Genomic DNA, 13,974 nt, shown 5'->3' on the forward strand with positions numbered 1-13,974 from the left:
CTCCCGAGGAGGCCCAGCCTCGCCCCGAGGCCAAGGGCCTGCAGGCCTGGGGCGGAGGGGAGAAGAGGGGCACAGCCAGGATGAACGAGGCAGCGAGAGTGGAGTTCTGGGGGATGGCGGCCCCTTGCACAGACGCGCGGACGTCTCATTTCCCTGGGACTAGTAGCACCTTCTAGTCTACGACGAAGTGCCTGAGGCTCACGTAGACACAAGACCCAGGAGGGCCGACGGAGAGAACAAGAACTGCTCTCTAAGCAGGACATTTGAACTGATCTCCAGCCACTGCGCGTGTGGGGTGCCGCAGCTCGGTGGACCTGTGCGCGGCCCGGAGCCACCTACGGGGCCTTTCTGGTTTTGCGTCCCCAGTACCCCTGGATGGGAACCAAAGTGGGCCCTGGGTGGCCTGAGGCACGTGTGCAGTTCCTCACGGGTCTGGGCCTAGAATGTTCCGCACTTCCCACAGCATCTGACCAGGAAGGCAGATGTCCTACGCCCCAGGGTAAATTCCGATGTAGCGGCAGCCCTGCTCTAGGGAGAGCGAGTTTAAAGTAAAATGTACGTACATGGATCTAATGTAAAAGAACCGTCTACAAGTTTTTGTTGGAACACTTTCAGGACAAGCTTAAACTCCGAGCGGAAGCGCGCTCTTACCGTCCTTCCAGAGCTCCGCCACGAATCTGTCCGAGGACTGGTGCAGGAGCGTGGCCACGTTGTCGTTCAGGGGGTCCATGTTCTTCATCAGCCACTCGTCCGCCTTGTAGTCCACCTGGCGCGGCGCGTGGACACACACACAAAACAAGAAACATGTTCAGCTTTAACCCACAATGTTCTTGGGGACAATGTGAAGGTGGGCTGTCTCAAGGGCCACGCAGGGGTGATGCGCATGGCGTTTAGGGTCTGCGAACGTTTATCCGCACGTCTGCCACCACTGTCATCAGACGCAGCGAAATCTCTAGCTGCCGTGAAGGGTCCCGTGGCCCGTACCTTCCCCGCGTAGTGGATGATGCAGAAGTCCGCTTTGTCCTTCAGCTGCCGGGGCTTCTGGAACTTGGAGTGGGAGCCTTGCTCTTGAACTAGTTTCTCAACAAAGGTCTTGTCCGTGGCCTTTGGGAACCAGCACTCTTCGTCCAGAAGGGCCAGCACGCCGGGGGGGTTGGCCTGGTAACAAGAACGCACAAGTTCACTGTCGCTCACTTCCAGTACCAGGATGTCCCTCTGCACGTGACAGATTGGTTTCCCGGACGAGGGCAACTTTCCTGAAGATCCATGGAAACCAAATTGCTAGGACAGAACTCAAACACAACTGACTTCGGCTCAGGTCATGATCTCGTGGTTCATGAGTTCGAGACCCGTGTTGGGCTCTGTGCTGACGGCTCAGAGCCTGGAGCCTGCTTCTGATTCTATGTCTCCCAAATTTATCTGCCCCCCCCCCCCACTCACATTCCCTCTCTTTCAAAAACAAATAAACATTAAAAAAATTTTTTTTAAAGTGATAGAAGTTAAAGCATAAAGGAAAAAACCTGTAGCCATACGGTCGGAGGAAGGCCATGGCCAGAGTGCTAGCAGGTGGAAGCCAGGAGGACCCTGCAATGGGCCCCGACTCCATGGCTCACCAGTTTACGGCTCTTCCACCTAAAAGAGCCCAGAGGGTCCGGAGCAGCTAATGAACACTGGAATCCGCGGCAGCCAGGGCAGCCCGGATCAGGTAATCTTCCAGAAGCAAAGGTCTAGAGGCATGGGTGACTGATACCCCACTCACTGGACAGCTCTGAAGTTCCACGTTAGCACTAATGAGGACACATCCATCTTTCTACCCTAGTCCTTACAGTTTAATCCCTTCTAGTGAAAGCTCTGCTAAATTCTAAAATGGGATCCCAAGTGTAATTTAATCTTTTCTAAATGGCTCAGAGATGGAACGATTATGAACATCCACGATTACAGCTCCTTTTGATTTTTGTTACTTCATCCCTCAATGTCAAGTTCTGTGTTATCACCGCTCCTTTAGGGTGGGGACTTCTGAAGAGCTGGCAGTCTGGGGGACAGCTTTCTGACTGCCAGGGACAGCACAGAACACATAGCCGAGTCACGGATGACTGTTTGAGATTGTAAGCAAAGGAGTCACACGTAGTCCTGGGTATTTTTACGGAACCCTAACCCAGAAGGACAGCATCTCTGGTACTTGCTAAGACTGCTGTAAAAATACATCCGGCCCCCAGCACTGCCCGGAGTTTAGACCAGGAAGAACCCTGACCACATAAGAACATCTTTGTGCTCATAAGGATAAGCTTCAATTCTGCGAACAAGGGGTCTATGTGCCATGTCTTGCTCCCAGCCGACCACGGTGGCCCCGTGTGGCCCAGGCAGGGGTGAGGGCGCTGTGGGGGGGGGGGTGGTCTGTGAGTGGCAGGTTCACACACACAAGGGCTGAGGAACAGCCTTCCCTGGCTGCTTACTTTTAAAACAGGTAGTTCATCAAAGCATCGCTTTTCTACAACATTTATGTTAGAAAATAATCTTAAAACTAATCAAGCCAGGGGCACCTGGCCGGCTCACTTGGGGGAACGTGCAACTCTTGATCTCAGGGTCCTGAGTTCAAGCCCCACGTTGGGCATGGAGGCTACTCAAATAAGACCCCTTAGGAGGGCTAAGTGCCCCCTGGGACAGTGCGAGGGGACGGGGCGGCGCTGCCGGGACGCGCCCTTACGGGTCTCTCGATGAGGTCGATGCAGGGCTGCAGGTCGAGGCCGAAGTCGATGAAGCTCCACTCGATGCCCTCGCGCTGGTACTCCTCCTGCTCCAGGATGAACATGGTGTGGTTGAAGAGCTGCTGCAGCTTCTCGTTGGTGTAGTTGATGCACAGCTGCTCGAACGAGTTCAGCTGCACGGGGCGGGCCACACATGCAGAACACGGGGGGAGGGGAGAGAACAAGAACCATCAACCGTCCGCGACCAACACGCCCCACGGAAAGGTCCCAGGGACCTGCTACCGCATGGGTTCTGTGTGAGGAGGGGGCCCGAGCCGGGGGGGGGGGGCCTTCCCGAAACCCGCAGAGCAGAAAACACTAAACTCCATGCGCTAAGCGCATGATCTACATATACAACGACTTTGTTCCCACTGCTGAACGGTTAACGAACAGAAGCAAAGGAATAAGCAAGCAAGCAAGAGAAAAGGACGAAAATCAAAGAGGTGTGGGAAGGTCAGAGGCCACGGGGGCCGAGTGTCCCGAAGCCCCGAGGGGTTGAGACCGTGGACAGGCTCCTGCTCCCACTCTTCTCTTCAGCCACGGGCTCCGAAGCAACTAAAGAAAGTCCTCTTGGCTTCGGGGGGCGGCGCAGGAGACCCCAGCCAGGTCCCACGAGGGCGCTGTCCGCACGTTCCCTCGGAACCAGTGTCTGCCTCTTCGAGGTCACCACTGTGGGGACAGACGGGGACCTCTCCTCACGGTGAGCACCGGTGCACAGAGCCGTGGATCCACAGCAGTGCCCCCGATGGGGACGCCGCCTCTCACGTTCGTCAGACGTCAGGGCGCGAACGGACACCGCCGCTTCCTCCCCCAGGAGCCCCGCCTGCGATGCTGCCGCTGGGAAGGACGGACGGACGGGTGGGCGGACAGGCGGAGTTCTTAAAAGCAATCACCTTAGGTCCTAGAAGTTCTCAACCTTTTTCTCCGGAGCCTCCATGCTGTTCGCGAGAAGCACGTGCCGTACATGGCCTCACTCGTGAAAAGTGACCTTCACTTAGGGAGCGTGTGATCCGTCTCCAAGAGCAGATCTGCGGTCCGACAAAGCCACTGAGCGCTCCCCCGCGGCGGCCTTCTGCTATCTCAGAACGAGGTGGCACGGGGGCGCAGGGGCTGTGCTCGCCTCGCTCGGCAACGTGTCTGCCGGGAACCGCGTCGGTCTTTGCAGGCGGCCCGCTGTGCGCACTCACGCTCAGGTAAATGGATCTTGTTCCTGCTCTCTGCAGCCTGGGCAACTGTGTGGGATGGCTTTATTTTTTTTCTTTTTTAAATTAAGTTCCTAACATGTCTTCCATATTTAAGCCACCAACTACACTTTCACATAATCAGCTCTTAAAACACATGCAACACAGTTAAAAACGGGTGAAGGGGGGAACCTGGGTGGCTCAGTCGCTTAAGCATCCTTCTGACCCCTGAATTCAGCTCAGGTCACAATATCCTAGTTTGTGGGTTCAAGCCCTGAGTTGGGCTCCGTGCTGATGGCGTGGAGCCTGTTTGGGATTCTCTCCCCCCCACCCGTCCTCTCTCTCAAGGTAAATAAATAAACTTAGAAGAAGTGAGTAAGGAGTCGCACTGAGAAGTCTTACTCAGGTCGCCTACTTGTTCTGTGGTGAGCCACTGTCCCCTGCTTCCCGAGATCCTTCTAGAGACGTTCTGTGCACTCAAACCTGTGTGTTACCATGACTTATTTTTACTTAACACCTCGTGGAGTTTTTCTACAGGAGTATGTAAAGCCGCCTCCCTTTTCATTATGGGTGCACAGGCCTCCAGTGTATGGGTATATTATAATTCCCTAACCGATCTCCTAACGGTGGACATTTAGGTTTTTCCCGTTCTTTCCCCCGGACAAATAACGCTCGCTCCCACAATCCTGCATTTTTAGCGTCTCCATTTTTCTGTCCACATATTCACAGGCCAAAACCGCACTTCTTGAAGTACAGTTTAGCTTTATATGATGTTTCGTTTCTCTTCATACCCTTTTCATTCCTTTTTCAGAACTTTATGGTCTATTCTTTTTTTTCTATTAATTCTGCTTTCAAATCAGCTTTAGAAGGTTGCCTATCCCTGCCCCCCCCAGCTTAAAATTCCCATGGACAGGTTTTGAACACACGTGTTCGACTGAGAAATGACTCGGGGAAGATCTGCTGCTTCATGAGGCGGAATTTCCCCGAGAACAAGCCAAGCTTCCCGTCCGTTCTTCTGGTTCTCACGGTGGCGCAGGGAGGTTGCGTCAGGTAAACTGTGCTGTTTCTTCTTAATTCTATTCTTCGGGCCCTCATTCGCTCTTGCTGTGGCTGGAATCAGGGGTCTTCTCTTTCAGTGTATCTTCTGATTGTGTAGAGGAAGGGGACAGATTTTTTTTTTAAATGCAACACGAGCCCAGCCACCTCTCACGATTTCTCAGGCTTTCCACAAACCGGTACATGTTAACGCAATCTCCGACAGCGACAGCGGCAGCTCAGTGGCTCAGACTGTGTCCCCCGTAACAGTGCGATCTGCACTCCTCTCAGCATTGTCCACTTTAAAGCGAAGGCCGCTCTGTGCCCCGTGAGGCCAGGACAGCACACCGGCTCCAAGGACTATTTCATTTAATGTCCGTGCCTCACTGCAGAGCCCGTCCATCAAAGGAGACATAAAGATATAAATTTTTAGGAGCTCAAAATTCTGTCAAGGTTTTTGCACAACCACAGCAGACATGCGGCCACAAACCAGCGATGGACGGAGGCAGAGGGCACGGGGAAATCCAGTCAGAGCGACAGCAAAACACACACACCGCAACCCATCGCCGGACCCCGGGGCTGCATCTTCGGGACACAGAGCACAATCTCTGTCCGCGTCTGCTACCCCTTTCTCTCCAGTCAGCTGGGTGTAGCCACGCCGGCTTTCTGGCACTTTCTAACACCTGACAAATTCTCTCCCATACAAGGCCACTGGCTTACTCCCAGCACGCAGGAAAACTCAGCGGCCGGGGCCCTCCTCGCTTACTCTTGGCTCCCAGGACACCTGGGACCGGCCCCCCCAGCTCCTCCGCACGGCACCCCAGTCTGACCGCACCTGCTGTTTGGCCCTTAAGCCCTGGTGTCCGCACTGAACCTGGTACACAGAGAGCCTCCAGGTTTGTGAGAAGACGAAGCAGAGAGCAGGAGAGAGACCTACCTCGAATATCTCGAACCCAGCGATGTCGAGGATGCCGATGAACGAGGCGCCCTGCCGCTTGGTCCGGTCCAGGGCTTTGTTGATGCGGTGCACGAGCCAGCGGAACAGTCGCTCGTAGGTGGCCTTCGCCAGCGCCTCCACCGCAAAATCTGCCTGTAACGGGACAGCAGCAACCTCTTACTCTGGAAACCACCTCAGCAGAGCGTTATGTGCGGTAATCTGGAGTTTAATGCTCTGTCAGTGCTCCCAGAACCGAAAATAGCTTTTGCTACTTAATGTCGTCTTGATCTCACATGGCAACGGTTAAAGGTACAATTCAATGTCAACTGGAGATGATCTCAGGACGAGGGCCAAGATGGCCAGGAAAAACAGACTCTGTCCTGGGCCTGTGGGGCTCTGTGCGGCCTGTTGGCTCAGCCTTAAAGGAGCCTGCCATGAAATGGGTAGATCCGACTTTGGTCTTGGGCCACCCACACGGGGACCCGGGAGTGGCGCCCCCACGGCCAAGCGGGCTTCCAAAGTTACACGGCTTTGTCTTCCCGGACAATCTATCTCGGGAAAACCTGAGGTGGTATATCAAATTTACTTAAAAAAAAAATTACTTGTAAAATTCTACTGGAGAAAAGCAAACCGTACAAGGGAATCAATGCACAGCAGGAAGAAACGCCTGTTCTGGAGTTTCCATTAAGGTCTGTTACCTGCCAATCCGAAGGTCTGATGCCAGCTCGTCACACAAACAAATGCACACGAACAACGTTAAACTCACTTGTTCTTTGGTCTGGGCTTTCTGCACGTAGTCTCGGCCAACCTTGATCCGGGGCGTGAGGATGGCCCGGGTGAACTCCATCACGTTCATCCCAAGGAGGTGGCAGAGTTTCTGTGCAACTAGAGCGTAAAACGTCTCCTAAGCGCTGGGCTTCTGCCTGCAGGCTCGGCACAACGCATTCGGTAAGAAACCTCAGAAACACACTGAGTGAGTCCTCAAGGACGCGCGCCAGGCGGTCGTCCTTTCAAATGAACACCATGCACCCGTAAATGAGAAGCGCCAGGCGGCAGTTACGTATTCTGGGCCGTGCAGCATCAGCTGCGGAGCCAGAACCCACGCACGATGCACAGGATGGAAAAACAGCCTCTACGCTGGCTTACGTCATGGTACCGAGACCACCGGTCGTGCTCACACAAGGGTCCGGAGAATATTTAGTAGGCAAGAAACCCGGAGGTTTTCCAACATTCCTGTAACTGCCCGCGAGCACTCGGCAAGCAGACGGCTCGCTCTGTCCTACTGCTCTCTGAGGCCAGGCCTTGCCTCCTCACGTGCTCACTGACGACGTCACCAAGTTTGTTTCTTCTGAGAGAGTGTACGTGGGGGAGGGGCAGGGAGAGAGGGAGAGAGAGAGTCCCAAGCGAGCTCCACGCTGTCAGCCCAAAGCTCACGAACCTCGAGATCAGGACCTGAGGTGAGGTCAGGTGGTTAGCTGACCGGGCTGCCCAGGCACCCGTCTACTTTTTGGTTAAGTGTTAAACTGAGAAAATCCTGTCAGGATAAGGGTAGGCACGTGCTGAGTTACACTGGAAGCACACACCCGAGTTCTTATTGCAAAGACCGCCCCCCCGCCCCCGACATTTTGTCGGCCGCCGGACAGCAGCCCCGTGTGGCAGGACAGGCCGTGCCTCGGGGGGCGGGTCTTCCCTCGCTTCATGGCTCTGGCCGCCCACTCGGACCGACGGCTCGCCTCAGCCGCCAGGTCCCGGCTCCTTGTAGTGTGTGTACAAATGCACGTGCGTGCTTACTGCATGGGAAGTTGAAAAACACCAAGTACAAAAAGCCAATAGCCCACACCCCTTTGCTAAAATGGTACACATCATTTAAGAGCCTAAAAAATATACTTCAGGGGCACCTGGGGGGCCCAGTCTGTTAACCATTCCACGTCGGCCCAGGTCATGATCTTACAGTCTGTGGGTTCGAGCCCCGCGTCGGGCTCTGTGCTGACAGCTCGGAGCCTGGAGCCTGCTTCGGATTCTGTGTCTCCCTCGCTCTCTGCCCCTCCCCCATGTGTCCTCTGTCTCTCATCTCTCTCAAAATAAATGAATGTAAAAAAAAAATTCACAGTGGGGTCAGTTCTTGGTTTACTTCATTCAATTGGATATTTTGAAGCAGTTCCTGTGACTCACCGCCACCCCCCCCATTACAATGCTGATCAACAAACTGTTTTGCACAATCTGTGTTTTTCTTTCTTCCTTCTCTGAGACTATCTACTTCAAAGGGCCAGGCTTAATCAAAAAGTTCCAGAAGTAAAATGAAATGCAGTCTCAGAAAGAAAACTTGCCTGGTCACCTGGTGTGGGGTAGCTTTGTGATGTTCTCATGAAGCAATGTGGCTGAACGTTTAAACAGACACCAGCACTCTGTACCTTGTGGAGAGCTGGCAACTCGTGCTCGGGGAACACGCTGCCAAACAGCACGCCACGCCGCTGCCGCCACCGCGATCGCGGCACAACAGCAAGCCACGTAAACAAATAAAATCAGCATCGGTCAACTCACCTGTATTTTCTGGCATGGAGGCTTGGTCAGTATTTCGCTCCTTTTTGAAAGAAATATTTCCAAACTGCAGCACCGAAGATACTACTTTAAGCATGGCTTTATACGGATACAAAGAAAAAAAAATTATTGCATCCAATTGTAGCAGAGACATATTCTAATTTATTTTGTGCTAAAAATTAGCTATACAAAGCTTTTCAGTAACACGAGTCTCAGGGATTTGTACAGTTACAGGTGGTTCTCAGGATTCTCTGTCATTTTCTAGTTTCCGTTTATTCACCCCCCGCCCCCTGTGAGGAAGTCTTATTTCAGTGAGTAGCAGAATCGAGGGAAACCCCACTTACAGAGAATCTCCTCGTGGGAGAAGCCCATTATGTGCATCGCTTCCATGGTCTCCTGGAAGTTGTCTTTGTCTTGCTGTCCCGGAATGGGAATGTAGCCGTTGGAGAGAAATCTGTAATTATTAAATCCTTCGAGGAGCAAATCGGCTAGAAGAAAACACAACGAGCACAGTTTAATAAATACCCACTGACAGACAAAGCACGCCCATGCTCACACTGGGCTGGGCCCCTCACGGGAGATGGGCTCACACCTGCCATGCTACCACACACTTCTTGTCACGCTTCTTCTTCCTTCATAGAATCATTTTAGAAACATGCAGTTTTCCATCACATCAGTGAGGGAAAATGAGGGTGTAAATGGCAAACACCGCAACGGCACTCTTTGGGACAGGGGCTCAGAGGATATTTGAAATCGGGAGCCCAGGGCGCCTGCGTGGTTCAGTTAGTTGAGTACCCAACTTCAGGTCAGGTCATGATCTCGAGGTTTGTGAGTTCGAGCCCCAAATGAGGCTCAGCTCAGTGCTATCAGCTCAGAGCCTGCTTTGGATCCTCTGTCTCCGTCTCTCTGCCCTTCCTTCTCAAAATAAACATAAAATGTTTCTCAAAAATAAACAAACATTAAAAAAATTTAAAGAAAAGAAAGAAATCAGTAGCCATAAATGATGCACCTTTTCCAGATAACTAAGCCTTACTATTTTCACATATAAATATTTTAGCCCATCTTTTGAGGAAATTTTTAAACCCTACATAGTCTATAATTTTATCTTAGCAAATCGTTTACAGCAAATGTTATGGGGCGAGTAGGAAGACTACACGAACCCAGATGTAGAAAGTACAGAACGTGGACCAGGCGAGTCCTGAGCCTGGACAGGGCCCCGAAACCCTGTCTCTGAGCCAGTTTGGTGGTAAATTTGCCCTTCAGAGTGACGTGCCACACACACACACACACACACACACACACACACACACCACACACACACACACGACGGAACGTCATCTGACAGCTGCCTCTACGGACTACTTGTTCCCTCGGGGCCCTGAGCGAGAACTCCCCGCACCCTTTCGCCAGAGGAGTGGAGACCAGAAGGGGGCCTCTCAGGAGGGGTCGGAACGGACAGGGCTGTTTATGCCCACACGAGATGTTCTCGTTTCTGGGCTCAACGCCGTCACAAACATCTGCATGAGATGAGCAGAAGTCTAGAGCCCAGGTGACAAAGGTGGTGCGACGCAGGCGTCTGCTGTTGCCCCTGGAGAACATGGTCACTGAGGAGCAGCGCGGAGTCTCAGCGCGGCTTTCAGAGGAGACCAGGCACTGCACGCCCTCCCTCCTCCTGGAACTCCCCCAGCCAGTCCGAAGCGTCCAGTCCTTAGGACTCGTGACGGAATAGATAAATAAGCGTGTACTCTAAGCTCCATCTAGTACTAGCGGAAGCATAACCTATTTATTCAGTTAGAAACCTGGGAATGAAGATATTTACTCAATTTTATGAACTTATTCTTAACTTTTATATTTATCAACGTTGAAACTTAACTTGTATAAAAATGCTTCCTGTCTTCGAATTTAAAACTTTTTCATTTCATTTCTTTTCTTTTTAAAGTTTATCGTATTCATTTCGAGAGAGAGTGCGTGTGCATATGAGCCGGGTAGGGGCAGAGAAAGAGGGAGCAAGAGAGAGCGAGAGAGGGACAGAATCCCAAGCAGGCTCGGTGCTGTCAGCTCAGCGCCTGACATAGGGCTCGATGTCACCAACTGCAAGATCATGACCTGAGCTGAAATCAGGAGTCGAAGTTCCACCAGGTGAGTCACCCCGGCGCCACTAATTTAATAGTTTTTTAAGGAAAAGAAATACACGTACAGAAGATAATATAACACCATCCACAGAACTGCTGCTTAAAAAGTATTTATCCCACGGCACGAAGTTCGAGTTCATTTTCGTTTTGCGGTGTATGACACTGGAGCTGACCCCCAGACGGCACGTGGGAACCGCGGGGCCCGCCTGTGTTCGACGTTGTGTCGGTACAGTCCAGCTCTGCACGTGCAGTCTCTCCTCCTCGTGCTTTTCTCAGCACGGCTCCCTCCGGTTTACTTTACCGTAAGCGCGGTACGCAGTCTAAACCACCCACAAAGCCCGTGTGGCACACTGGTTACCAGGAGGGTCCCAGGCCACAGCTGGCGATCAGCGGTTCAGTTCTGGGACAGTCACGAGTTACACGCAGAGTTCTGACTGCGGGGTGCTGTGCCTCTAACCCCCATTTTGTTTGAAGGTCAACTGTACTGTTTCCCCAAAATGTTCTTTCAAAAAAAAAAAAACCGTAATACCAAAAACACAGTCAAATAAATACAAAATAGTAGGAAACTTGGTGAACTTACACTTCAGATGTTCTCCTGCCCCGGATAACAACTGGTAAAAGATATGGAAAGTACGCTCATCTTTTGCTTGACGAACAGCACGAGATTTTTCCAGAAGGTCTGAGTGAAGATGGTTAAGGATTGAATTGAAAAGGTGGCCCTCTCTCCGTGTCTGCACAAATTTAATTTGTAAAACATTTTCTTTCTCTGATATATACTAACCCTCCTGCGAGAAACTGTTCTGAAGGATTGAAACCTGTAAGTGCAAAAGGAAAACCTACGGACTCGCCTGTGGGACTCGCAGACGGGAGGTGTTCACTTACCCCACCTGCCCCCACCCGCCCCCACGGGTCACCGTCACAGAGCACAGCCCTGCACACAGAACTCTCAGTGGCTATAAGAAATGAGGTCGAGTAGCTGAAGGCCGAAAAAGACTTACGGGAGTTGGTCACAACTTTATGAACGAAAAAAACAAGGCACAAAGGAAATTACTAAAAATAACGTAGCTCATGAGCTGCAGGGACAGGAATCAAAGTTGGGCTGGACTCCACGACGTGCGCCGGGCCACCACGGTCCCCGAGAGCCTGGCACACGGCCTCTCACAAGTGGCTCCAACCCCTTACACCTACTTTCCAAATTCCCCGAGCCGGCTCTGACCAGGGGCCCCTCTCATGGTCGTCCGGAGCCGGCAGCGACCCCTCCGCCTGGGCTTCCCGCACGCCAGCGGCTCACCCCCAACCTGCCCCAGCATTCCAGAGCATGGCGCACCCGCCTGTGGGTTCAGGGCACATCTCCGGGACGCGTGTGGGGTCTCCGGTCAGTAGTCACCCTGCGTGGTCACAGTCTCCGTTTCTCTGCTCCGGAAGAGGACAGCCACTTCTGAGGTTGACTTTCCCTTCATGTCACCAGAGGGAATTCGTTCCGTAAATTAGATTATCCCAAACACATCAAATACGCTTCGTGGAAAATGCGTTCCCAGGAAGGCTGCCAGAGCAGGACCAATGGGAAGGCACTCTAGATTCGCTCCCGGGTCCTTTCTGGCTCTGACTGTATCAGGATACCTAGGATACAATTCTGAATTACCCCTTACCGGAGGGACCGAAATGTTGTATTTCTATCAGTGGGTCTCTGATACTAGTCAGAGGTAGCAGAGAACAGTCTCCTGTCTCCTTCCTAAGTGGTACACACTGTCATTCAGAGTCTTTTCCAGTTTATTACCTCTTTTTAATTTTTTTAGATATGTATTTATTTCTGAGAGACAACAAAGCATGAGCAGGGGAGGGGCAGAGAGAGGGAGACACAGAATCCGAAGCAGGCTCCAGGCTCTGAGCTGTCAGCACAGAGCCCAACGCGGGGCTCGAACTCATGAACTTCAAGATCATGACCTGAGCTGAAGTCAGACGCCCAACTGACTGAGCCCCCAGATGTCCCTTACCTCTTTAGTCAAAGTAATTCTATATAGACTTCTCCCTTCTTAAAGTCAGTCTATGTGGGTGACATTTCCTAGGACTATCCCATATATTGGTATTTTCTTCCCTCTAGTTATATTCTGCGTAACACTCCCTGAAACTATGTGAACTGTGCACTTGTATAAAGCTTGTTTGCGGGGGGTACATGCCCATCCCACTAACGCCATAGGCAGACGGTAAACAAGGGCTGACCCAACACTGACTCAAGAGTGGTTCGGTATGATGGTGCTCACCTCAAGGCTCTCCCACCAGACCAACGCTTCCTGGGTTCACGTGCAGGTAATTCTCCCCCAGGGGGCCTCTCCACCGCCCAGCTGTGCAAACACGGTATGGACTGGCGCGAAAAACCGCCGCCGCCGCCACGTGGATTAACACGCACTTGGCATTAACATTCAGTAGCTGGAAGTGTCTGGCCATGTCACGGTCCCTCTGGGCTTCCGTCTCATCACCTGGGGAACGGGAGTGGCATCGCACAGGGCTGCCCTGAGCTGGGAGGAAGACCAACGGGCACTCTTCGGCTTAGGTTATACAGTTATGAAAAGGATACATGTTTCAATGTTGGCCCCAACGATGTAGCCAGTTACATCAAAGTTGATGCGGATGAACTTGCCCTGCAAATAAATCACAAGAAAATTCAAAGTAAGGACACAGAGGGTAGGAACACTGTAGGAAAGTAATAAGCCCAGGTGCCCCAAGTATCCATGAGCTGGTTACAAAAATGAGTCTTAATTACGGCTTCGAATAGAAAGACAAAGGAAAAGCCTACATTCCCAAAAGGCAGCAATCGGATAGGTTATGTTCCTGGACGGTGACATAATAAAAATGAGACCCTAATCATTTAGAACTTTTAAAAAGCTCTTCCACATAATCTGAGATAAGAGAGATTTAACAGCATTAAACGAACACTGTATCCGGCCCTAACAGAATTACTTCTTTAAAAAAATGATGGATTGGCCTGATGAAACAGTTTTGCAAATCCCTACGGAATGGTCTCCCCAGGAAACACATAACTGCTTAAAGAAGCAGAAAATGGGTTGTTCTGTAACTCATTTCACCAAGTTACTGTAATACAGAATATCCAAAGTGGTAAAAGGTGTCATAAAAACAAGAAAGCGAAAACCAAGTATCTCCCCTATAAATACAGAGATAAAGACCAAATTAAACCCTTTGCAAAACAATGAAACCTAAGAATGATAATGTACTTGCTCATCACCCCAATGGTCAAAGGACTGGAGGGCTCTCCTTGAGGTTAAATGGACAAGCTGATTCTAAAATTTACAGGGAAATGGAAAGGACATAAAAAAAATAATAATCACAACAATGTTGAGAGGGAGGACCAGAGCCCAGGGACTCACACGACTAGATTTCAGAAAGCTGTG

At 51.5% G+C, this 13,974-nt stretch overlaps 1 protein-coding gene across 6 annotated transcripts in view; it reads right to left on the reverse strand.

The window, feature by feature from the left end:
- The window catches only part of MYH10 (myosin heavy chain 10), a 114,651-nt gene that overhangs the window by 48,105 nt on the left and 52,572 nt on the right, over positions 1-13,974 (reverse strand). For all 6 annotated transcript variants that reach the window (XM_029929161.1, XM_029929158.1, XM_029929160.1 and 3 more), the window contains 9 exons: positions 13,143-13,206; positions 11,148-11,246; positions 8,780-8,923; positions 8,439-8,534; positions 6,664-6,782; positions 5,898-6,050; positions 2,705-2,878; positions 985-1,158; positions 652-766 (listed from right to left, as the gene is read on the reverse strand). In XM_029929161.1, the coding sequence (XP_029785021.1) occupies positions 652-766; positions 985-1,158; positions 2,705-2,878; positions 5,898-6,050; positions 6,664-6,782; positions 8,439-8,534; positions 8,780-8,923; positions 11,148-11,246; positions 13,143-13,206 (1,138 nt within the window). The remainder of the gene's footprint in view (positions 1-651; positions 767-984; positions 1,159-2,704; positions 2,879-5,897; positions 6,051-6,663; positions 6,783-8,438; positions 8,535-8,779; positions 8,924-11,147; positions 11,247-13,142; positions 13,207-13,974) is intronic.

This window comes from Suricata suricatta, chromosome 17 (assembly GCF_006229205.1).
Source record: "Suricata suricatta isolate VVHF042 chromosome 17, meerkat_22Aug2017_6uvM2_HiC, whole genome shotgun sequence".
Lineage (NCBI taxonomy): Eukaryota > Metazoa > Chordata > Mammalia > Carnivora > Herpestidae > Suricata > Suricata suricatta.